A 23,716-nucleotide genomic window follows, 5' to 3' on the forward strand; every position below is an offset into this window, starting at 1 on the left:
TTTTTTTTTTTTTTTTTTTTTTTTTTAAATTGTGTTTTTTTATTTGTATGAACAACCGAACCTCCATTGATTAAAAAAAAAAGAAAGATACAAGGGCATACAAAAAACAGAGAGCCCACAAAAAGGAGGCAAATTAAAGCAAGGGCTCCAATCAAGCAAAATAAGACCCAATGAGCAACTACACAAGTTAGAGTGTTGTATAGCTTGTTATATAATGTGAATTGCTGGTAAGAAAATAGGTCTTTAATTATAAACTGACCATTGTTAGGACACGTATTCTGCGTGATTTTTGGTTACATGTTTATTATGTGATTGATTGATTCACTCTTACTTCATTGGTAAGCAGGTTCCTATTCCAGAGAAGCCTCTTGGGGGGGATTTGACAGAAATGCAAGAATGGAAATGGAGCATGAGGAAGGCAAAGAAAATCAACCAAGAGTTGCATTCCCAGCGATGTGATATTGAACTTAAGCTCTCTGTAAGATTCCTTTTCTAAATTTGGAATGGAGAATGACTTTTCGTAAGTTGAGAAACGTAACGTACTTCCTAGCCTGTTGACTGGATATGAGGTCTGATTAAATGTGCGAAACTGGTTATGCCCTTTCCATCAGCACAAATGTCTTTGTTTAGGAAGATCAGTTATTTTCTTTTTTCATCCAAATTGTCTAAGATTTTAATCAACATCGAATCCCACTAGCTCTGTGATTATGTTGATTGTTGGATTATTTTGAAGGATGTACCAATTTAAAGAACATTAATCAATAATTATTATGAAAAAAATATTAATTAGTAACTGTAGAAATCCTTCATGTGCTTATACTTTTCGTTATGTGGGAATAATTATTATAAAAAAACTAATCAGTAGTTTGCCTTGAGTTAGGTTGCTCGCAAAATGAAGGACGAGGAAGGCTTTTATTACCCTCATAATCTTGATTTTCGAGGCCGAGCATACCCAATGCATCCGCATCTGAATCATTTGAGTTCTGATCTTTGTCGAGGAGTTCTTGAGTTTGCTGAAGGACGACCTTTAGGAAAATCTGGTTTACATTGGCTGAAGATACATTTAGCTAATTTGTATGCTGGTGGTGTTGAAAAACTTTCCTATGACAGACGTCTAGCATTTGTGGATGACCATCTGGATAGCATATTTGATTCTGCTAGTAACCCAGTTAAAGGAGATCGTTGGTGGTTGACTGCTGAAGATCCTTTCCAATGCTTGGCTGCTTGTATCAATCTATTCGAAGCCCTAAAGAGCTCATCCCCACACACTGTCATTTCCCATCTGCCAATCCATCAGGTAGGCTTAATCAACACTTGGAAGTAATAGGATAAGAAACAAGCATAAGTTTGTCTCGTTTGATAGCATTCCTTTTTTCCTCAATATAAATTACATGTCTATGCATAATTTAATTTGTTCGCTTGTGTCTAAATGATCTGTATATGATTTCTTATCCTTGTGTTATTTACGCATTTTTTCCTTCATTCTTCTTGAAGATAAATATATTCCTGTACAAGAGGTTTTTTCAACCTCAGTTCTCCTTGGCTTCCAAAATTTCATTAAGGAAATCGTCTATATTTTATATCTTTTGTAAGGAGCTTACTTCTTTTGTTCCTCATATTGTAATTTCAAATGAATTTAATATTTCTTCTTCTTTTTTTTTTTTGTCGGTTTCATGTTTTCATTTGATTTAGTATCTCCACCTTGTTACCTTCTCATTTTCACAGTTTTGTCTTGATTATCATCTTTATTTGAACTAGATATCATTTATCTTTTGTTATGTTGCTCGACATCTATTTTTTAAATTTATTTTTAGCAGTGTAATGACAGTTTAAAAGTCATGATTTTTCAGGATGGGTCATGCAATGGCTTACAGCACTATGCAGCTTTGGGAAGAGACACTGTAAGGCCAAATCTATATTTGTGTCGCATAAAATTCCTTATGTTCCTTATTTTATGATCGCTCTTACAAAAAATAAAAATTGTTTTTAGTAATTCCTCAACTTCTTCATAAGTAATCAAATAATATGTTCAGTGATGACGAATTATAATGCAACAATGATAATTTCTCCCTTCGGGCTTCAAAGTTCTTTTCTCTTGCATCCATAATTTTATTTTTTTTCAGGATTCTCCTCCTTTTCTTTTCTTGTAAATGTTTTACTTTATAGTTATGAGAATCAAGGATCCATTCATTAGGATCTGCATGGATGACCTATAGCGGGAGTCTCTTATTATCAATTTCACGTGTGTACTTGCTGAAGATGAAAATTTTCTATAACCTAAAAGAGTATGTTTATGGATTTCCAGTTGGAAGCAGCTGCTGTTAACTTAGTTGCTGGAGAAGAATTTGCTGATGTTTACTCAGAAATCGCTGCCAGGTATGTTCGTCATCACTGGCATCAGTTGGCACTGTTCTTTTGTGTTATACAGTAACTGTCATATCAATGCCCTGTACTTTTCTTTTCCCTGTAAAAAAAATTCCTATTGCTCATGAGTCATCACTTAAAACATGAAGCAAATATGCTGGCGGTACTTTTTGTGACTCTTTGACTTGTTTGGTGGATTTTTTTTTAATCACCGTTTTTCTAATGTCAGCTGGCGGTCTAAAACATTTTTAAAGAGGTGTGAGGATCTAGAGGATTTCTGGGATTTAGTTGATTCATAGCGTTGAGCCATTTTATTCTCTGATCATTTTTGTAATTTCAACTCCCTTTCAATTTTAGTCTAGTGGGGAGTGCCCTTGTATAACTTCCTTGGGAGATTGTTTATCTTCTCTTTGTACTGCTTTCTTTGTAAAATTCAGTTTCTTACGAGGAAAAAGTGGTTCACTACCTTATATGCGTGCGCCGGGAGTGAAATTGCATCGAATAGAAACCAAAATCATGACTTCTATTATTGGTCAACAGGGTTCACGATATCATGATCAGAGATGGTAACAAGGATCCAACGGCAAATCCAAATGCTTTACTAGCTAAGATCCTAATTGATCAGGTTCATCTTTCTTGATTTAGCTGCAAAGCTGCATGAATTTCCCCTAGAAAATGGATGTTGATTTTTAATTTTTTTTTTCTTGTAGAACTATGTACGTACGTTTTGAACTAATTTATCTTTTTGAGGCTTTCAGGTTGATCGCAAACTGGTGAAACAGACAGTGATGACTTCTGTATATGGTGTCACTTATGTTGGAGCTCGTGAACAAATTAAAAGAAGACTAGAGGAGAAGGGCATCATTTCTGATGATAGACTACTATTTAGAGCTGCCTGTTATGCTGCTAAAGTGAGTAACTTACTAATTACAGACTCGTTCTTATATGGAGAGATGACTGTTGTTATTTTTTTAATAGATTTTCTTTCATGTGTAATCAGAATATAAGACTTTTGTGAATCTCTTTGTTAGGGAATATTTGTTAAAAAAGAGTGAAAATAAGTCGATCAACTTAATTCGTCTGCTGAAAACTTTGACAACCTTAATTGTTCTTCGTTGTCCCTAGCTTACAAAATTTTGAATACTTGCTAAGAAAAGGAAAAAATGAAAAATATTAGGCATAGGTTGAGGATGTGTCTCTGCATATCGCTGTCTCTTCAAAATTTATCATAAATATAACTTGGATGAAGACTTTTGATTGTGAGATCCCACATCGGTTGGGGAGGAGAACGAAGAATTCTTTATAAGGGTGTGGAAACCTCTCTCCAAAGGTGGTAGGCTGTGAGACCCCACATCTGTTGGGGAGGAGAACACATTTTAAAAACCTTGATGGGAAGCCCGAAAGGAAAAACCCAAAGAAGACAATACCTGCTAGCGGTGGGCTTGTGCTCTTACACCTAGCCATTGATCATCCATTATTATTTTACTTCTCCTTGCTGGTCTGGTTACTTTCTGGGAAGTTTCACTTACCCCTTTTCTATTGGATATATCCTTATGCTAGTCTCCCATCGATCCTCTATCTAGTGGTTTTGTGGTAAAGTGAGACTTACATGAAGGAATGTGAGTCAGTGCTAAGCAATTGTCTCCTTTTGTCCAGAGAGAAATAACAGAATATTTCAGGGTCAGTTTCAGAATATGTCTAATAGTCTTATTCCCTCTTCTGTAGGTGACGTTGGCTGCACTTGGAGAAATATTTGAAGCTGCACGTGGGATAATGAGTTGGCTTGGTGATTGTGCTAAGGCATGCCACTCAGACTTGTTCTTAGCAGGCTATGTCATACTTCGAAACTTCTGTTCTAATTGTTAAATACGTCACTCTTGCAGGTGATTGCTGCTGATAATCAGCCTGTGCGTTGGACTACCCCTCTTGGTCTTCCTGTGGTACAACCTTACTATAAAAGTGAACGGCATCTTGTGAGTCACTGCTTTGTGGAATCTTTTTCCAGAAATCAATACAACTTTTGATTTGAAGTTGACAAGACAGGGGAGCACCTTCACCGAAGGTTCATAGAAACCCCCATCTATAAGATCCCACATCCGTTGGTGATGGAAACGCTGCATTTCTTATAAGGGTGTAGAAATCTCTCCCTAACAGACACGTTTTAAAACCTTGAAGGGAAGCCCGAAAGGGAAAGCTTAAAGAGGACAATATCTGCTAGCAGTGAGCTTGAACTGTTACAAATGGTATCAGAGCTAGTCACTGGGCGGTGTGCCAGCGAGGATGTTGGGCCCCCAAGGGGGTGGGTTGTGAGATCTCACATTAGTTGGAGAGGGGAGCGAAACATTCCTTATAAGGGTGTGGAAACCTCTCCTTAACAGACGAGTTTTAAAACCTTGAAAAAAAGCCTAAAAGGGAAAGCCCAAAAAGGACAATATCTGCCGGCGATGGGTTTGGGTTGTTACAATTGTCTGCAACTTTCCTTATTATTTAATAAATAGTTCGATCATGAAGACAAAGTAACTAATCTTTGCTTTGTGCTGCAGATTAGGACATCTCTTCAAGTTTTGGCTTTGCGACGAGAGGGTAACTCGGTAAGCTTGCAACTCTTCTCGAATCATATGAAATTCTTCAGATTTGCATTGATCTTATTCGATTGTTTCATTATTTCCAGGTGGATGTTAGAAAGCAGAGAACTGCATTTCCTCCCAATTTTGTACACTCACTGGATGGTTCACATATGATGCTCACTGCTCTTGCCTGTAGGGACGCTGGCTTACGTTTTGCAGGTTAGCTTTTCGAGTCTATCAAAACGAAGCTTCGACTCCTCGACCATTGAATATATCTTCACATTGGCACAGGACATATAATTTTTATTGTAATTCCAAATGTCTTAAAACTCGTCCAATTAATGCACCGATTTTCGGTGGCATGCTCTTCGACCAAAGAATCGATAGCCTGTGGACCTTATTTTTAAGTGAAATGTTGTCACAATAAATGCTGATTCAACTATTTCTTTCTTCTAAATGATCTTGGAGAACAATATCTCTCAAGAATCAAAATCTGTTGATAATACTCTCACCTAGCCAAGTACTTGTGTTTCAGGGGTGCATGATTCCTTCTGGACACATGCCTGTGATGTGGACCAAATGAATCTGATACTAAGGGAAAAATTTGTGGAGCTTTATAATATGCCAGTTCTTGAAACTGTAAGTATTTAGCTTCTAAATGCTAAGAACTACCTGCTATTGAGAAGATCCGTCTATGCCTATACGTGTGTTACTTCAGTCCCCATACTTTAGGATCCATTTTTTACGGTTCGATCTTTTTTGACAACGTTCTTCTCCTTTTATCTCGGTTTAAACTGAAATCATTTTTTTCCTCGAATAGTATTTCATCACTTTTGACCAATAGGAGATTTTTATTTTAACCCGGAGATTTTGGGCTGAAGATCAGCATATAGATTTTGTCTTCTTTGGTCGGTGAATCTCCTGTCCTTCTAACTCTATTACCTGGTATGCTATCCTCGTAAATAAGTGAAGGAATCCCTTTTTACTTCCTCATATCCATCCCATATCGGGCAAGAAAAGGAAAGAAAGGGAGCGGTAGTTTTCTTCACTTTTGACCAATAGGAGATGTTTATTTTAACCCGGAATTTTGGACCGAAGTTCATCATATAGATTTTGGCTTCTTTGGTGGTTAATCTCCAGTCCTTCTGACTCTGTTACCTGACCTACTATCCTCGTAAATAGGTGAAGGAATCCCCTTTTACTTCCTCATATCCATCCCACATCGGGCGAAAAAAGGGAAAAAAAGGGAGCAGTAGTTTTCCTCACTTTTGACCCATAGGAGATGTTTATTTTAACTCGGAGATTTCGGGCCAAAGACCAGCACATATTTTGTCTTCTTTGGTCGGTGAATCTCCAGTCCTTCTGACTCTATTACCTACGAGGATAGAATCCCTTTTTACTTCCTCATATCCATCCCACATCAGGCAAAAAAAAGGAAAGAAAGGAAACGGTAGGAAAAAATGTGGACACGTGACAAAAGTTGATAGTTTACACTTATTTCTCGACCTGCTAGTTTCGATTTGTGAACTTTTTCTTGATTTGAAAGGCTTCCCATACTGCCACATCCATTATTTACCTTAAAAGCTATATTGTTTTCTCACCAGTTGCTCGAAGACTTTGAAACAACATATCCAGGATTGACGTTCCCTCCCCTCCCTGAAAGAGGCAATTTTGACTTGCGAGAGGTTCTTAAATCTCGTTACTTCTTCAACTGATTCTTCTTGGTCCAACACCAATAAGGTTTAGTCAAAACATATATAGGAAACAACTTTGAATAGTAGATTCAAAGTGTTCCAAGAAACACGAGCAACGCCCCGAGACGCTTCTATTGCGGCAGGAATAGTGAAAGCATTCCAATTTGTTTCTCGCTGGTCTCGCTCTGTAACCCTGTCAGCACTCCCTAACTCAGTCACCCTTCTAGCAGATCTCGATGGATACTCTTAGTATCTATGAGTTGACAATGGTTCAGCCAAGGTCGAGATTGACACTCGAGCAGGTACCTCTGAGTTTCGACCTTGAGGGTTCATGTTCATGCTGCAGATGAGTATTCATTCCCCCATATTCTCTGTATAAACTTTTGTTTGTATGATTAGAAAGGAAATGTATGTAAGTTATTAGAAGCCTAAATTTTAAATTAGAAAGGAATGTAAGTTATTGGAAGGCTTCATTTTGTCTGTGTATAGGTTCTTCCTAGTAGACTCTATAATATTATTCTTTCAATAATTAGAGCAAGATATCTTTTTGATCCTTTGTTTGATTTAGTTTGTCAATTCTAGCACAGCTTTTATTAGAAGCCTTAATCTTTGGGCCTTTTTTGAATTTGGTACTTTATGGTTCAACATTTTTCAATTATACCATTTTGTTTGATTTTGGATGTCTTAATTGGTGGTCGACCAGTAGTTCTAAAGACTGCAAAGTGTACCGTTCAAGCTCACTACTAGTTAATATTGTCTAGTTTGAACATTTTCTTTTGGGCTTTCTCTCGAGGTTTTTAAAATGCGTGAGGGAAAGTCTGAAAGAGAAAATTCAAATAGGACAATATCTGCTAGCGGTGGGCTTGGAGTGTTAGAATAAGATTTTGAACCATCTTAATTTCATAACAACTCCAAAACTCCCTGCTACTAATCAAACAGATTAAAATTTACTTAGTAAATAGCACGCTTGTTTGGCTCTAAAACATGCACTTCTAGTTATAACCATGGTATGATTATAACGATTTGAGCTTATCAACCCTAAAGGAACATGCACTTCTAGTTATAACCATGGTATGATTGTAACGATGTGAGCTTATCAACACTAAAGGAGTTACACTTCTAGTTAATTCATCGAGTTCATGGTATGGTTTTCAATCACTATTTACTTACCATCTAGCTTCTTTGAGCTTATTTTAATAATTGGATTCACACAACCTAATTCCATTGAGCTTTGTTTTAATGACTTTCGACCGCCCCTCTTTCTGTTGGGAATGAACATTTCATTCCCGTAGGAGAAGCATTTAAATTGATTTTTTTATTTTATTTTAGAATTAAACAAAACTAAAGATTATGCAAACATATATTAAAGAAATATGTAATGTTATGGCAAGTCTTTAAGCTATTTGCTTCAGTTACTCCGGCAATTAAATTTTCTTTATAAGGTCATGACTCAAACATAAGATAAGGCTTGTGGGAGCTTCTAGAAAAAAAAATTCCCACAGGTCGGAGAAAGAGAATTCTCCGCTCTTTATAGAGGCTTATTACTCGAACTTAAAAGATAATTTAAAATTATTTCTCAAATTTCAAATCTCGTCACTTTTCTAAAGGATGGGAGAAGGCATTTTGCAATCTCATATCAATAACAAATTTTCTTGTTCTTCCATATCAATCAAATTTCAATTATCATAATTTTACATTTTTTTTTTCCATTTCTTGTTTTTGTTTGATTTTATTATTTTTTGAAACTATTAGTTTCAATTAGTAATGATTCAAGCATCTATTCGATCATTTGAGAGATTTAAATTTTCACCGTCCATCTATTTCACTTTTTAAAAAAACGTTTTCACTTCAATTTTCGAACAATACAATTTTTTTATTTTTTATTATCGACTTTCCCACCCTCCCTTTAAAGGGCAATGGGGACGGTTCGATTGAATTATATGAAACAAAACTAAATTCAATAATAATAATAAAAACTCTATTTCATCATCAATCACCAAAAATCAATGAAAAGTTGAGAAGAACGCAAATAAGAAGAAATCATTCCAATCTATGGGCATCTTTATTGATATTAACTTGAAAATCAATGCCCATTGTTGAACAAGTAATGGCTTCGCAAATAAGAACTCTCCTCCACTCATTACATTCCAACAATGAACAATGAACAGAAAAGGAGCTTTCAAGCTTTTTTTTAAGTGTCACTGTGGAGCTGAAGGGCTGGGAGTGCGTTCCCTGCTAGAAAGGCTTTGATGAGTTGGAGAGCCTGTTTTGGTTTGTGCAAAGGGACCTCATGGCCTGCTCCTCTCACTGACACAAGGTTTAGCCCTTCATATTCTTGAATCCATCCTCCAACCTGTTCATCACAATCAACTAATCTCATTTGATTCATCTTTTTACCTCCCGACTCAACTCGATGCCTCGAGGTCAGCTAGGTGTCGGGTAAGTTACGACTACGAGTATGTAGAGATGTTTACAAGTTTAGGTCTTAATAGCTTCTTCAAACTATGATTATGCTATGCATGACTAAAGATTTACATAGGATTAACAAATGATAGATGAAAAGAAATGATAATGAACAAGAATGAAAAGTTTTGATTCCTTTAAAAATTCAATGGAAGTGGATAATAGGCTCTCTCAATTGAAAAAGAAAAAGTAGATATTGTCTCTTTGGGCTTTCCCTTTCCTTCAAGATTTTTAAAACGTGTTTGTTAGGAGAGCTTTCCACACCCTTTAAAGAATGTTATGTTCTCCTCCCCAACCGATATGAGATCTCACAATCCACCCCGTTTTGGGATCCAGCGTCCTTGCTGACACTCGTTCTTTTCTCCAATAGATGTGGGACCCCCAATCCACCCTTCCCCCTCCCCCCCTCGAGGATCAGCATCCTTGTTGGCACATTGCCCGGTGTCTGGCTTTGATACCATTTGTAATAACCTAAGTCCACCGCTAGCAAATATTGTCCTCTTTGAGCTTTCCCTTTCAGGCTTTCCCTCAAGGTTTTTAAAACACGTTTACTGGGGAGAGGTTACCACACTCTTACAAGGAATACTTCGTTCTCCTCCCCAACCGATGTTCTTAAAATTTTAATCTCCTAAACTAGCCCAATCCATCGCATTGTCCTCCCAAAAACAAAATTTCACTAAATGGAAACATAAATAAAGTTCAGAAGTTTTTCAGTGCATTCCTCATTGTAGTTGAAGTTATTGAAAATCATATTCTGATCTCCTTTTAAGTATTTTCTTCATTATATTTGAAGTTATTTCATTTAAAAATGCCTTTTTTTTAAGTATCATACAATCCTCAACAGACAAGAACAGAAGGCAGATGAGAATATCAACATGAATCCTAAGAGATTCTCAAACTAAAAACAGTTCTTAAGGTATCACTAAAAGTACTTTCTGGAAAAGTGCTGCAAGCATTGAGTTATATGCATATGAAGTTCTTGATAACGAGTGTTTTACCTGGTCATTATCATACCAAGCACGCCAATGTCCAATTACTGGAAGGTTAAGGGCGTCGATACTGTAACGGGTAGATGTGATTGGGAGTATAGAATCAGTGTCACCACTGTAACAAAGAAACACAAACCAATATTCAAAGTTTGTACAATAAACAATGATGGATGGTTCAGAAACTGGAGCAGAAACAAACAAAATAGTCATAATAATCATAATAATAATCCCAAAAACAGTTTTTCAGAGAACATTCATCATTAGTTTAATAAGAAATATAAGATATCATGAACGTGTAATAATCCCAAAAGGAGGATATTGGTAGTCCTACAATAAAATAAGAAAATAACTATTGAAATACCAATTAAGCACTAAATATTCTAAAATTAATGACTAAATGCTGGAAAATTATTCAATGTGGCAATCCTATTCTAACCTATCGGATGCACGGCTTACTATAACTTTTAACTGTTAGTCTCACGATTTTAAAACACGTATGTTAGAGAGAGGTTTTCACACCCTTTTAAGAAATGCTTCATTCTCCTCTTCAACGAATGTGAGATCTCACAATCGATGTGAAAGCATAAATTAATTGAAGACTTTAAATTTCAAGACGAACCTGAACACCCAAATACGAAGTCCTGCTTGTATCAGCTCCCGATATATGTCCAGCACTGACCCAGCAGAATCCTTCCAATTAAGGTTAACGAAGTCACTGTGACCATTAAGAGTTCCATCAAACACTTATAAGAATAGCATCCTTGTTTGAGAATAATGTTGTCAAGGAAAGAAGTAAGCCCACTTTTGCAAGAAAAAGAAATTATTTGCTTTCTCTAAAAAAAACTGTTCGTGAAAATAATTTTATCAGACCTATATGTAACGGCTCAAGTCCACCACTAGCAGATATTGTCCTCTTTGGACTTTTCCTTTTAGACTTTCTCTTAAGGTTTTAAAACACGTATGTAAGAGGAGGTTTCCACACCCTTATAAAGGGTGTTTCGTTCTCATCCCTAACTGACGTGGGATCTCACCGTTTACATCAATGTTGGGCAAAGAATATATGAGAAACTTTGTTGCTCATTATTCAACTTCATTAACTGTCACTGTGTAAGTGGCAAAAACAAAAACAAAAACAAAAACAAAAAAACTTTGCTTCCAGTTATGGACCTATCTATTACTCAATAACGACCCATCTCAACATAATTCAATTGGTTAAAGCATTATAATCTAGACCAAACCAAACTGTCAAAGGTCCAAATCTCCACGTTGACTTCAAGAAGATGAAGATTAAGAAAAGAAAAACAATATTACGCCAAGGGATGGCCCAAGATATCATCCAAGATCCCCAAGTGAAAAACATAACAATTTTTAAAACTTTGTTGCTTCCTAGAGCTGCCTTTTGAGTGGCAAAGCCTATATGGGGATTAGTTCAAGTTAATAGTTATATTTACTTCATGAAATTTATACCTAATACGGGATTTCTTATTATAACTGGCTTGTCTAAAAATATATATACGAAATGCTACCACAAATTTTATAGTTGTTCTTAAGATGTTGTACCTGCAGGTATCCCATTTAGATGGTGCATACTTAGGATCAACATGAAGCGCCTGTTGAACTTCAGGTAGATTGAAGTATGCAACCGCGTGCTTCTCGGTGCAGGGATCATAGCGTTCACCAACACGTCCAATCCTCTAAGAAACACAGTTACAGTAAATTAATGGATGTAAAAACTTCAATAATCAATATCATTTACAGAAAACCTCTCTCCACTATACTTATGATAGCTTATAATACTGAAAGATTAATACAAATATTGAAAAAAACAAGAAAACTAGAATCTTGAGGTTATTTCAGAAAATTCCAACTGGATCACTTACCAAAATCTTGAGCTAATTCAGGGTATGGTTAGAACTTAGAAGGGTAAATTTAATGAAGTAGAAGATTAGCAAGCCACCCCACTGGGGCATTATCTAGAAATTATATGTGATTAGCAATTTAAGTGCCACCAGGAGGCCTTCCTGCTTGATGTAAATTGACAAAAATCAATTTATACTGAAAGTTTGTTGAATCAATTAAACCCCTAAACTAATAATTAGACCAACTAAACCGTGAACTTCGGTAAGCATATCAAATTATATCTTCCGTTAGATTTTGTTTAAAAAATGTTTATGCACATGTACGAGAGTTACAACTTCTACCTTTCATAAGTAAATCAATTTAGACGATATAAAAATGAAAGGTATATGTATGGACGATTTTCAAATAGAGTGTGAGATTCCACATCGGTTGGGAGGAGAACAAAACACCCTTTATAAGGGTGTAGAAACCTCTCCCTAGCAGACGCGTTTTAAAAACCTTGAGGGAAAGTGATATGAACCAAAAAACATCAATCATACAATATACTTCAATGACTATGTGAAAAAAAAGTTGTCAAAATTATCAAAAGATGTTTCAATGCATGCCACATTGAAGAAGAGATATGAACCAAAAAACATCAATCATACAATATACTTCAATGACGATGTGAAGAAAAAGTTGTCAAAATTATCAAAAGATGTTTCAATGCATGACAATTTAGAGTTTTTAGGATTTTTTATTTACTTTAGGTTACAATTACATAACGGTTAATTATGACCATTAAGTATGAATGTTACAATTCTTGGAATGCCTAGTAGTTTCATTTTGAGGCTATATAAAGCCATGTATGTTGTATTTGTAAGAGACTTGGAAAATATAGTAAGAGAAGCATTTGTGCTCTTCTTTAGCCAATGGCTAAGTTTCTTTGGAATTCTATGTAGCTTAGGTTGCATGTAGAATCATTCAAGCTCAACATGATCAATCTTGCTTGTGGAGTGATTCGAATCTCAAGCAAGTGTTCTTGCCTTGAGATATTTGATCAACAAGAATCATTCAAGCTAGACATGATCAATCTTGCTTGTGGAGTGATTCGAATCTCAAACAATGTTCTTGCCTTGAGATATTCGATCAACAAGGTAATCCGAATCTTACTCCCCTTGTAGTGGTTCCTTATCTTATCAGGAAGTTTAAAAGAGAAAGTCCAAAGAGGACAATATTTGCTAGCGGTAGGCTTGGGCCGTTACAAATGGTATCAGAGCCAGAGACCGGGCGATGTGCCAATGAGGAGGTTGTTCCCCGAAGGAGATAGATAAGAGGCGGTGTGTCAATAAGGACGCTAGGCCCCGAAAGGGGTGTTTGATTGGAGAAAGGAACAGGTGTCAGCGACAACACTGGATCCTGAAGGGGGTAGATTGTGAGATCCCACATCGGTTAGTGAGGAGAACAAAACACCCGTTATAAGGGTGTGGAAACCCCTCTCCCTAGCAAACGCGTTTTAAAAACCTTGAGGGAAAGTCCGAAAGGAAAAATCCAAATAGGACAATATCTGCTAGCAGTGGGCTTGGGCCGTTACATAGAGAGTCTAGACTCAATTATAAAAGTTTAGAAGTTTTGTGAACATTTTCAAATATAAAAAATGGAGACATTTATGAAAGTTTACGATTTTAATCAATATAATTATTAGTGTAGGGGTATATGTTAGCTCCAATACTTCATTCATGTTCTTATTGTATTGCAACCAAGGAAAAACAAATAATCAATACATTGATCAGTAAACTCACATGCATTCGGCTTCGTAGGCGATTTGAAGAGAGATCAGAGCATGGAGGAGTGAAGATGCTATACGGGTCAATGTTTCCAATTTCTTTATCGACCATCTCAAGAACCTCGTCACAAGATTCTGAGGGATGTACAAAAGATTGATTTGCACATACTTGATTAAGTTGCTTGAATGTTTGATCAGAAATCAAACCCGTTGACCACAAAAATTCAAAAACTCCCACATGATCATAATGATCGTCAAAAAGAGCATTGCCTACCTACATGAGTAATGCATAGAAGTGAATATAATAACCTTACATAGTACTTTATATTACTACAAACTTCAATTTTGTGAAAGGAAGATGCAAATACCATATAGCCCTTAAGATTGATGGATTTTTCCTTGGATAGAAGGTTGTTCCTTACAATAGCTTGACTTAGCTGAGGAATATAATGCCCTGAATATTCATTTCATTCAAAATGAAAGAGATAAACAACTAAAAGAAACTAATGGGGGAGAGAAGAAATTGCATAACATAGAAAATTTACAAAAAAAAAAGGAATGGAAAGATAAAACTATGTTATTTTAGGTAAAAAAATTGGAGCAATGATTTCCTCCTTACCCCCATAGCTCTCTCCTGTAATATAAAAATCTCTTCCTTTGAATTGGGGAAAGCGTTCAAGCCACTTCAATAAGAAAACCAGAGAATCCTCGGCTAAGAAATAAGAAGTTGAAACATAATCAAATTAGTGGCTTTGCAATGACATAATAGGTCCGTTCAAAGCAGGTACTACATGTTGTCTAAGTATTACCTGTTCTTTTATCTCCATTGTTCATCAAATCTGAAGATGTGTTTGAATATGAAAAACCAACCCCAACAGGAGAATCGAGAAATAAAACGTTGGCAACTGCAAAGGATAACGTAGATAGGTGATAAGCATGAAAAGTTTTATTTAACTATTCAAAATCGAACATTTTGAGGTATTTCCTACGAAGAGATATTGTTAATAAGCTAAAAAGTATGAGAAAGCCTCACACGAGCAAGATTTCCCTTTATGCATTTTCTAAGATAAAATTGACTATTGAACTCCTAACAATGTACTGAAATTACAATATCGTACAAAGTCAACCCCAATAGAAAAGTCAGCTACTCGTGATAAAGTGTAACAACCCAAACCCACTACTAGCAAATATTGTCTTCTTTGGGCTTTCTCTTCCGCACTTCCCCTCAAGGTTTTTAAAACGCGTCTGCTAGGGAGAGGTTTCCACAACCTTACAAGGAATGTTTTTTTCCCCTCTCCAACCGGTGTGGGATCTCACAATCCACTCCCTTGGGGTCCCAGCGTCCTCGTTGGCATACCACCCGGTGTCTGGTTCTGATATCATTTGTAATAGCCCAAGCCCACCAGTAGCAGAATATTGTCCTCTTTGGGCTTTCCCTTCTGAGCTTCCCCTCAAGGTTTTTAAAACGCATCTGCTAAGGAGAGGTCTCCACACCCTTACAAGGAATGTTTCGTTCCCCTCTCTAAGTGATGTGGGATCTCACAATCCACCTCTTTGGGGGCCCAGTGACACAATCGCACTTTTAAACGCAGCGGACTAGCGATTGTGCGGCACTCACTTTCCAACGACAAGTGAGCTAAGCCAATTTGTTCTTGCGTCTCCTACGGCCAAGCGACGTATGATCGAGTCTCTAGCCTCGATTTTAAAATAAGGTTTTAGAAAACGAGGGTAGAGAGAGATTTTAGAAAGAGACGTTATATAAGCAAGCAAGAGAGAGATAACAACGGCTTAGCATATATAACCTTGGGTAGGGAGAAGTTGACAACTAGTCATATCCCCCTATAATACATTATGAGGCATTTCATGTCTGGCAGGCCTAGACATGATATTTTTGAGGCGTCATACGCCCTAGAACTACAAAAGTAAAAACACTAGAATGAAAAGACATGACAAGGGTTTGGCTTGCCATGGGCATGCAGCCATGGGCAACACGCCCTGGACGAGCATGACCGTGACATCCTCCCCCACCTAATTGGTTGACGTCCCTGTCAACCGACTACTTTCAAACCTTGCGATGTGGGTGGTGGCGGAGTTCAGATCTTCGGCGCGTTCCCAGCTGGTTTCCTCTGTAGGGAGATTCTTCCATTTGACAAGGAATTCACGAATCGTCCGTACAGGTCTTCCTATCTTCCTAACCCTGTCGGCGAGGATCTCCTCTACTTCTTTTGTTTTTTTTTTGCCTCAGATCGATGCTCGATCTTGTGATTGCATTTCGTTGGTCGTCGTCTGGATCGGGGTGGTATGGCTTCAAGTTGCTCACATGAATTACTGGGTGAATTTCCATCCATGTGGGTAGTGCAACTCGGTAGGAGGTAGTCCCGATCTTTTTAAGGACTTCAACCGGGCCTTCATATTTTCGAACTAGTCTCTGGTCCTTTCGGCTGCGAAATCTAATCTGTTCTGGTTTCAGCTTGATGAGGACTTGATCTCCTGCTCGGAATTGAAGGGGGCGACGCTTCTTGTCTGCCCACTTTTTCATATGCTTGGAAGCCTTCTCTAAATATGCCCGGCCTATATCTGTTGTCTGCTTCCATTCTCTTGTGAAGTTGTGAGCTTGAGGGTTTTTCCCAGCATAAGGATGATCAATAATATGGGGTAAGGCCGATTGTCGTCCACTTATAATTTCAAAGGGACTCTTTCCCGTAGACGAGCTGGTTTGACAAATGAAGCAAAATTGGGCGACATCTAATAGTTGTATTCAGTTCTTCTGGTGAGCGTCGACGAAGTGACGTAAGTATTCTTCGAGCAAGAAATTGAACCATTCTGTCTGTCCATCGGTTTGAGGGTGGTAACTCAAGGAGATGTTTAAGGTTGTTCCCAAGAAGGCGAATAACTCGGTCCAGAATGTCCCAATGAATCTGCCATCCCTATCACTGATGATGCTCGACGGAATGCCCCATAACTTTACAATGTGTTTGAAAAATAGTTGGGTTGTGAGTTCGGCCGAGCATAATTTGGGAGTGGGGGTGAACGTCGCATATTTTGAGAATCGGTCTACGATAACCAAGATAGCGTCATATTCCCCAACTTTTGGAAGGTGTGTTATGAAGTCCAGATATACACTTTCCTAGGGTCTTGTCGGCACAGGTAGAGGTTCCAAGAGTCCTGAGACTTTGGCTGTCTCGACTTTGTCCTGTTGACAGATGAGGCACATCTTGGTGTATTGCATGATGTCGTCTCGCATGTTTGGCCAGAAGTACCCCTTTTTTATTAGGGCGTATGTTCTTTGCCACCCAGGGTGTCTGGCCCATAAAGTATCATGACATTCCTGAATGAGCTTCTTCCTCAGCTCTCCCGTTCTTGGGACATACAATCTATTTCCTTTTGTCATCAGAAGGTCTCCCTCAACCCAAAACTGTCGTGTTTTCCCAGCTTTAGCTAATTCGACGACAGCTTTGGCCGATGGGTCTTTATGTTTCCTTGATGATGTCGCGCATCGATCCATCGATCTTACTTGAGTGAATATGGGCTAACATGCACAGGGCCGCATGTTCGCCCTTCCGACTCAGTGCGTCGGCTGCTTGATTACTCTTTCCTGCTTTGTGTTTGAACTTGAAGTCGAATTCGGCCAACGACTCCTGCCACCGGGCTTGTTTTGCCGTCAATTTTGGTTGATCAAAGAAGTGGCAAATGGCGCTGTTATCCGTCTTCACTACAAACTGTGATCCCAAGAGATACTGTCTCCAGATTCGAAGGCAATGAACTACTGCCAATATTTCTTTCTCGGAGACAGTGTATCTACGTTCGGCATCATTGAGCCTTCGACTTTCGTAAGCGATGGGGTGGCCTTCCTAAATAAGAACCCCACCTAGGGCAAAGTCGGAAGCATCTGTTTCTATTTCAAATGGCTTTGTAACATCTACCAATCCGAGGACAGGACCCCTTGTCATGGTTGTTTTCAGATCTTCAAAGGTCATTTGACAATCATTTGACCACGACCAAGGGTGGTCTTTCTTCAACAGCTCTGTCAATGGGGCGGCTCGTCGTGAAAACCCTTCGACGAACCGCCTATAGTAGTTGGCTAATCCTAAGAAGGACCGCACATCGAATATGGAAGTAGGAACCTTCCATTCTTGGATAGCTTTTATCTTATCACTATCCATACTAATCTGTCCACATTTGACGACATGTCCAAGGAAGTTGATGCATGTTTGTGTGAATGCACATTTCTCTTTCTTGACATACAGTTGGTTCTGTCTAGCTTGTCGAACACCAGCTTCAAGTGCACTTTGTGTTCCTCTAGGGTTGTGCTGTAAACCACTATGTCATCAAGGTATACTATGACAAACTGATCCAAGTATTCGTAGAAAACTTGGTTCATCAACGTGCAGAAAGTAGCTGGGGCGTTTGTCAAGCCAAAGGGCATTACTAGGAATTCGAAGGCCCCATATCTTGTTACACACGTCGTCTTGGGCTCGTCCCCTTCGGCAATACGTACTTGGTAATACCCTGATCGTAAGTCCAACTTCGTGAAGTACTTGGCCCCGTGAAGTTGGTCAAACAAGTCGGATATTATCGGCAGTGGATATTTTTTGCGTACCGTCACCTTGTTTAAGGCTCTATAGTCTATGCACAGACGCAACGTCCCATCCTTCTTTCTTCTGAAACAGTACGGGGCTCCGTAGGGTGCCTTTGCCGGGCGGATGAATCCCGCCTTCAGCAACTCATCCAGTTATTTCCTTAATTCGGCTAGCTCGGGCAGAGCCATCCGGTATGCGTTCTTCGCTGGCAGTTTAACTCCGAGGATGAGTTCGATTTCGTGATCAATGCCTCGACGAGGTGGTAATGTTTGGGGTAAGCTCTCTGGCATTATGTCAGCATAGCTGTTTAGTACCTCATTGATTTCATTTGGGACAGTTTATTCGGTGGTCGCTACTTCCATCAATGGTATGGCCATAAATGTAGATTCCTCTCGTGCGAGTCCCCTTTTCAATTGTATGGCCGAGATCATTTGAAGATTACCTGGTTGCTTGATGCTTGCAGGTATTACTGTGGGGTTGCGGTCGGTGATCACTAAGCATTTTGCCACCAGCATTGGGATAACTTTGTGTTCTAGGAGGAACTCCATCCCAAATACCACGTCAAAGTCGTCCATGCGAGCTACGACAATATCTAGCTCTCCTGTCCAATCCCCTATTTTGAAGGGGACTCTTTTGGAAACTCCCACAATAGGCAAGGCCTCAGAGTTGACAACTTTCATTTTCCCCGAGTCCTTTCCTATAGTGAGTCCCAATCTTCGGGCTTCTTGATCAGCGATGAAATTGTGTGTCGCTCCTGAATCTATCGGAGTGCTCCTGCTCGGTCGAGAATTTATTGTCGCATCTACGAACATGAGCCCTTTCTCTACTATCTCCTTCGGTTCGACCTTCCGTTGGAGGGCTGACAAGAATTTAAGCGCGCTCATTCGGGGATTGTCTTGATCTTTCTTCTTGTCAAGCATAGTCTCAACCCTTGCGTCATTGCTCTTTTGGATGGACACTTGGAGCGCAGTGAGAGAGGCCCGATGAGGACAGTAAGATACTTTGTAGGGACCTTTACATAGCATGCATTGTAAAGGCATCGTCGGGTGGTTCCTTTGATGGTAAGGTCCTCAAGATGTCCCCGCTTGGTTGTTCTGAGGAGGTCTATCCGTCCATCCGTTTGGTCTGTCGTTACCTCCGTTCGGTCTGTTGGGGCTTCCATTTCGATAACCTGGTGGTTTGTATGTCTTGCCCCCAGTGTTTGGGGCTGGTGTCATTCTTCTTTGGGATCCTGCTTCGTTCCCATAGTCTAGGAGTCTCTCGGCACATGCCATTGCGGCAGCTAGGGTTTGGACCTTGTTCTCGTGTAGATTTGTTTTGGCCCACGGATGTAACCCATTTATAAAGAACACCTTGTCCTTCTCTGATGTGCCTCTGATATCTAGCATCAGGGTTGAGAACTGTCTGACATAGTCTCATATGCCTCCAGTATGTTTCAGGGCTACTAGTTTTTCCATTGCTATATGTCCTGCGTTTTCGGGGAGGAATTTGTCCCTCAACTCTTTCTTGAGGTCCTCCCACGAGTCAATGGTGCACAATCCATCCTCGATGTCTTGCACTTTCGTACACCACCACAGTTTGGCGTCGTCTATGAGATACATCGAGGCTACGGTCACCTTCTTGTCGTCAGTACAAGCTGTTGTGGCTTTGAAGTACTGTTCGACATCAAAGATGAAGTTTACCAACTCTTTCGCGTTTCGATTCCCTTTAAAGGCTCTAGGATCTGGGAACCTTAGTTTGTTGGACCCTGTATTAGTTTGCCCAGCCGTGACGTTCTCCACGGCTTTCATGGTCACTTCAATTCGAGTGCCCATGAAGGCCATCCTCTCTTGGATGTCGTCGATTGTTGTTCTGAATTCATCAGTTAATCCATTGAACAAGCTCATCATTGTATTTTGTAGCACGTCGAACTCTTCGCCACGTCCCTCCTTGTGCGCGACAGAGCTATCCGGACTACCAGACGGTTTTGGGCTGCTCGTAGGAGCAACTCTTTTTTCGAGCGAGGTCACTCGAAACATCAATTCTGCGATTGGCAACCCATCCAGGCGGTTGCCCATTGCGTCAATTTCTACGACTTTCTCACTCAATTCGGTCACCCGTGCTTCCAGGAAGCGGAGGGTGTCAGAGACTTCTTTGAGGAACAGCATTTCCTCCTCTATTAGCGTAAGCCGGTCGACTTGTGCTTTGGGTGTTGACTTTGTCGCCGACATGGTTTCAGTCTTTACTGTGTCACGGAGCTAACAAAGCTCTGATACCACTTGACACAATCGCACTTTTAAAGGCAGCGGACTAGCGATTGTGCGGCACTCACTTTCCAACGACAAGTGTGCTAAGCCAATTTGTTCTTGCGTTGCCTACGGCCAAGCGACGTATGATCGAGTCTCTAACCTCGATTTTAAAAGAAGGTTTTAGAAAACGAGGGTAGAGAGAGATTTTAGAAAGAGACGTTATATAAGCAAGCAAGAGAGAGATAACAACGGCTCAGCATATATAATCTTGGGTAGGGAGAAGTTGACAACTAGTCATATCCCCCTATAGTACATTCTGAGGCATTTCATGTCTGGCAGGCCTAGACATGATATTTTTGAGGCGTCATACGCCCTAGAACTACAAAAGTAAAAACACTAGAATGAAAAGACATGACAAGGGTTTGGCTTGCCATGGGCATGCGGCCATGGGCAACACGCCCTGGACGAGCATGACCGTGACACCCAGCATCCTCGCTGGCACACCGCTTGGTGTCTGGCTCTAATACCATTTGTAAAAGCCCAAACCCACCGCTAGCAGATACTGTCCTCTATGGGCTTTTCCTTCCGAGCTTCCCGTTAAAGTTTTTAAAAGGCATCTGCTAGGGAGAGGTTTCCACGCCCTTACAAAGAATGTTTTATTCCCCTCTCCAACCAATGGGGGATCTCACAATCCACCCCTCTTGGGGGCCAATGTCCTTGCTGACACACTGCCCGGTGTCTGGCTTTATACCATTTGTAACAGCCCAAGCCCACTACTAACCGATACTATCCGAGGCTTTCCCTTCCGGACTTCCCTCAAGGTTTTTAAAACGCATCTGCTAGGAAGAGGTTTCACACCCTTACAAGAAATACTTCGTTCTCCTCTCCAACCGACGTGTGATCTCACATAAAGTGCTCGTTGTAAAACTTCTCATATTTATATTAATCATCTAGATGCTCATGCTACATTACAAGGAAAAACAGACAACCGAACATAAAGACTGTTCAATTTGTTTCATAAATGAATACTCTAAACACAATAACTGTACCTACTCATTGTAATCAGTTAATTTCAAAATTAGAGGGAAGAGGATCGAAGAAGAAAGGGAGAAATAAACCAATATACATGTGTGTTCTTGCAAATCTTACCTTCATTCCAAGAATAAGGGTTCCAGCGAAGGGATTTCCCATCAGCATTAATGAGAAGTGGGCCTATTTCTATTGCCTCACCAAAAGCAATTGATGAACATCCAGGTCCTACCAAAACAATCCAAGATTTAAAAACTCATTTCAAACTGATTAATACAACCAATACAAATTATCTTAGAACAGAAGAACAGAGCACTTTTTTTCACTCCTGCTATTCAATCATCTTACATCACAAAATTCTCACATTAATTTATCTGAAGAAAAGACATTAGATTTGTTAATTCAACACTAAATCCAAAATCTTAAACTAATGAGCACTAAACTTAAGATTTTATACATACATACACACACACACATATATATACTCTGTAACACTTTCTCGTTTGCCCGGTTTCTAGCTCTGATACCATTTGTAACGACCCAATCCCACCGCTAGCAGATGTTGTCCTCGTTGGGACTTTCCCTATCGGACTTCCCTTCAAGGTTTGTAAAACGTGTCTGTTAGTGAAAGGTTTCCACACCCTTAGAAAGGATGTTTCGTTCTCCTCTCCAACCGAGGTGGGATATGTTCAAACAGAAGACCTTCAACATTAAATCCAATAGTTTAATCTTGAGTTATTGTAAATTTAATCTTATATATGTAATTCAGCTCTAATTCAACAATTAAAGATCTCAAAGTAAAACTTCAAGGGAGATAGTTTAAGTAAAGAACCTCCATTAAGCCATAGAACAAGAGGTTTATCGGAAGAGTCCTCAACAGCCTCAAAAAACCAGTAGAACAGAGCTCTCCCTGAATCCTCATTAACAGTGACATAACCAGAATAGTGAGTAAAGTTGACCACAAAGTTCTGACCCGGAAGCTCCCCGACCTTATCCAGTTCCTGCCGGAGAAGAGGATTTTCCAAAGAAATTGGAGCACCAAAACCCAGATGGAGAAAGCCGAAAATGGCGAAGATCTGGATCAAAAACACGGTGGGTCGAGCCATTTCGATGAAGCTCGATTCGCCTTGACAATGGCGGAAGAAGGAGTGCCTTGAAATGCGGAAATGGATGGAAATTTGAAAGGGAAAGAATGAGGAAGATCAAGATGATGGGAAATGATTACTCCCCATTCCTTTTTCGTTGGGGATTTCTGACAATGCGTTGTTGGTGCACCAATGAACAGCTTTGATCAGAGCACACTCGGTATTTGGTATGGCATTCGTAATCATTTCTTCAGTTTTTTGACGATTTGATTATGGGTAGCTGATACTGAACGGATGTGATTGAGAGAGAGAAGAGCATTGTGAACCACGACGAATTTGGATTATCTTTCAAGAAATATCTAACCTTTTATTAATCTAGATATTTTGTTAGACTTAACCTAATTATTTTGATAATAAAAATTTCACTAAAATTATTAAATTTTATTAAATAATTGAAGTTAGGTTGGTTGGAGTTGTTGGAGTAATTTATTCAAAAATTTTATTTTTAATAAAAGTAAAATATTAATACGTAAAATATCATTTTATTTATTTTTAAATATTAAATTAATATTTTTTTAATTTAATTTTAATATATATATTAAATTTTTATTTTTCAAATACTTGAAATTCTCTTTTCAATAATTGTGGAAGAAATAAGGGTTGAAAAAATAATTATAAAATTAAATAAAAATAAAATATTTTTAAAATTAACCACTCTTGAACCAACTCATCCAACTTAAATTGTAACTCAGTCCAAATTGTATGGATTGAATTGGGCTTATCGATAGATTATCGGGTCTTTTAAATATCCCTGAATAAACCTCAAAGTACAATGATAAAAACCCTCGAAAATAGCTGCATAGTTTGATTTTAGCTTATCTCGTGAGGGTTGTTTGGGTTTTGTCTGTGAAGTGTTATATTTGACAGCACGTCCGGTGAGGCAATGGGGATCGTTGAGGATTTATTTGCTGTCTTGTGGACGCTTCCGTGAATATGGAAGAAGACTAAGAAGAAGACGATGAATTTGCATTGGATTTGGCAATCGCATCAACCATCGAAATTTATAGTATCTGAATCAATATTGACAGTGGT

The 23,716-nt window shown here is 38.9% G+C and overlaps 3 protein-coding genes across 4 annotated transcripts in view; 1 reads left to right on the forward strand and 2 right to left on the reverse strand.

Moving 5' to 3' along the window:
• LOC111468551 overlaps positions 1-284 on the reverse strand; it is a 10,870-nt gene extending 10,586 nt beyond the window's left edge. The window contains exon 1 of the mRNA XM_023113798.1: positions 274-284. The gene's annotated coding sequence lies outside the window, so the exon portion shown is untranslated. The remainder of the gene's footprint in view (positions 1-273) is intronic.
• The window catches only part of LOC111468549 (DNA-directed RNA polymerase 3B, chloroplastic), a 12,011-nt gene extending 5,171 nt beyond the window's left edge, over positions 1-6,840 (forward strand). The window contains exons 8-19 of one of the 2 annotated variants that reach the window (XM_023113795.1): positions 347-478; positions 881-1,297; positions 1,851-1,901; positions 2,306-2,376; positions 2,905-2,989; positions 3,123-3,275; positions 4,090-4,164; positions 4,248-4,337; positions 4,908-4,955; positions 5,036-5,150; positions 5,467-5,570; positions 6,536-6,840. In XM_023113795.1, the coding sequence (XP_022969563.1) occupies positions 347-478; positions 881-1,297; positions 1,851-1,901; positions 2,306-2,376; positions 2,905-2,989; positions 3,123-3,275; positions 4,090-4,164; positions 4,248-4,337; positions 4,908-4,955; positions 5,036-5,150; positions 5,467-5,570; positions 6,536-6,646 (1,452 nt within the window). In that variant the 3' untranslated portion in view covers positions 6,647-6,840. The remainder of the gene's footprint in view (positions 1-346; positions 479-880; positions 1,298-1,850; positions 1,902-2,305; positions 2,377-2,904; positions 2,990-3,122; positions 3,276-4,089; positions 4,165-4,247; positions 4,338-4,907; positions 4,956-5,035; positions 5,151-5,466; positions 5,571-6,535) is intronic. The other variant, XM_023113796.1, reaches the window with a different exon arrangement.
• Positions 6,841-8,655: 1,815 nt separating this feature from the next.
• Positions 8,656-22,939, reverse strand: LOC111468550 (serine carboxypeptidase II-2). Its single transcript, XM_023113797.1, has 10 exons — positions 22,372-22,939; positions 21,660-21,767; positions 14,512-14,607; positions 14,322-14,414; positions 14,071-14,156; positions 13,719-13,976; positions 11,638-11,771; positions 10,697-10,792; positions 10,087-10,192; positions 8,656-8,978 (listed from the first exon to the last, which is right to left on the reverse strand). Exons 1-10 carry the CDS (start codon positions 22,643-22,645, stop codon positions 8,817-8,819), a joined length of 1,413 nt encoding a protein of 470 aa, XP_022969565.1. The 5' UTR covers positions 22,646-22,939; the 3' UTR covers positions 8,656-8,816.
• Between the last annotated feature and the right edge of the window lie 777 nt (positions 22,940-23,716).

This window comes from Cucurbita maxima, unplaced genomic scaffold (assembly GCF_002738345.1).
Source record: "Cucurbita maxima cultivar Rimu unplaced genomic scaffold, Cmax_1.0 Cma_Scf00037, whole genome shotgun sequence".
Lineage (NCBI taxonomy): Eukaryota > Viridiplantae > Streptophyta > Magnoliopsida > Cucurbitales > Cucurbitaceae > Cucurbita > Cucurbita maxima.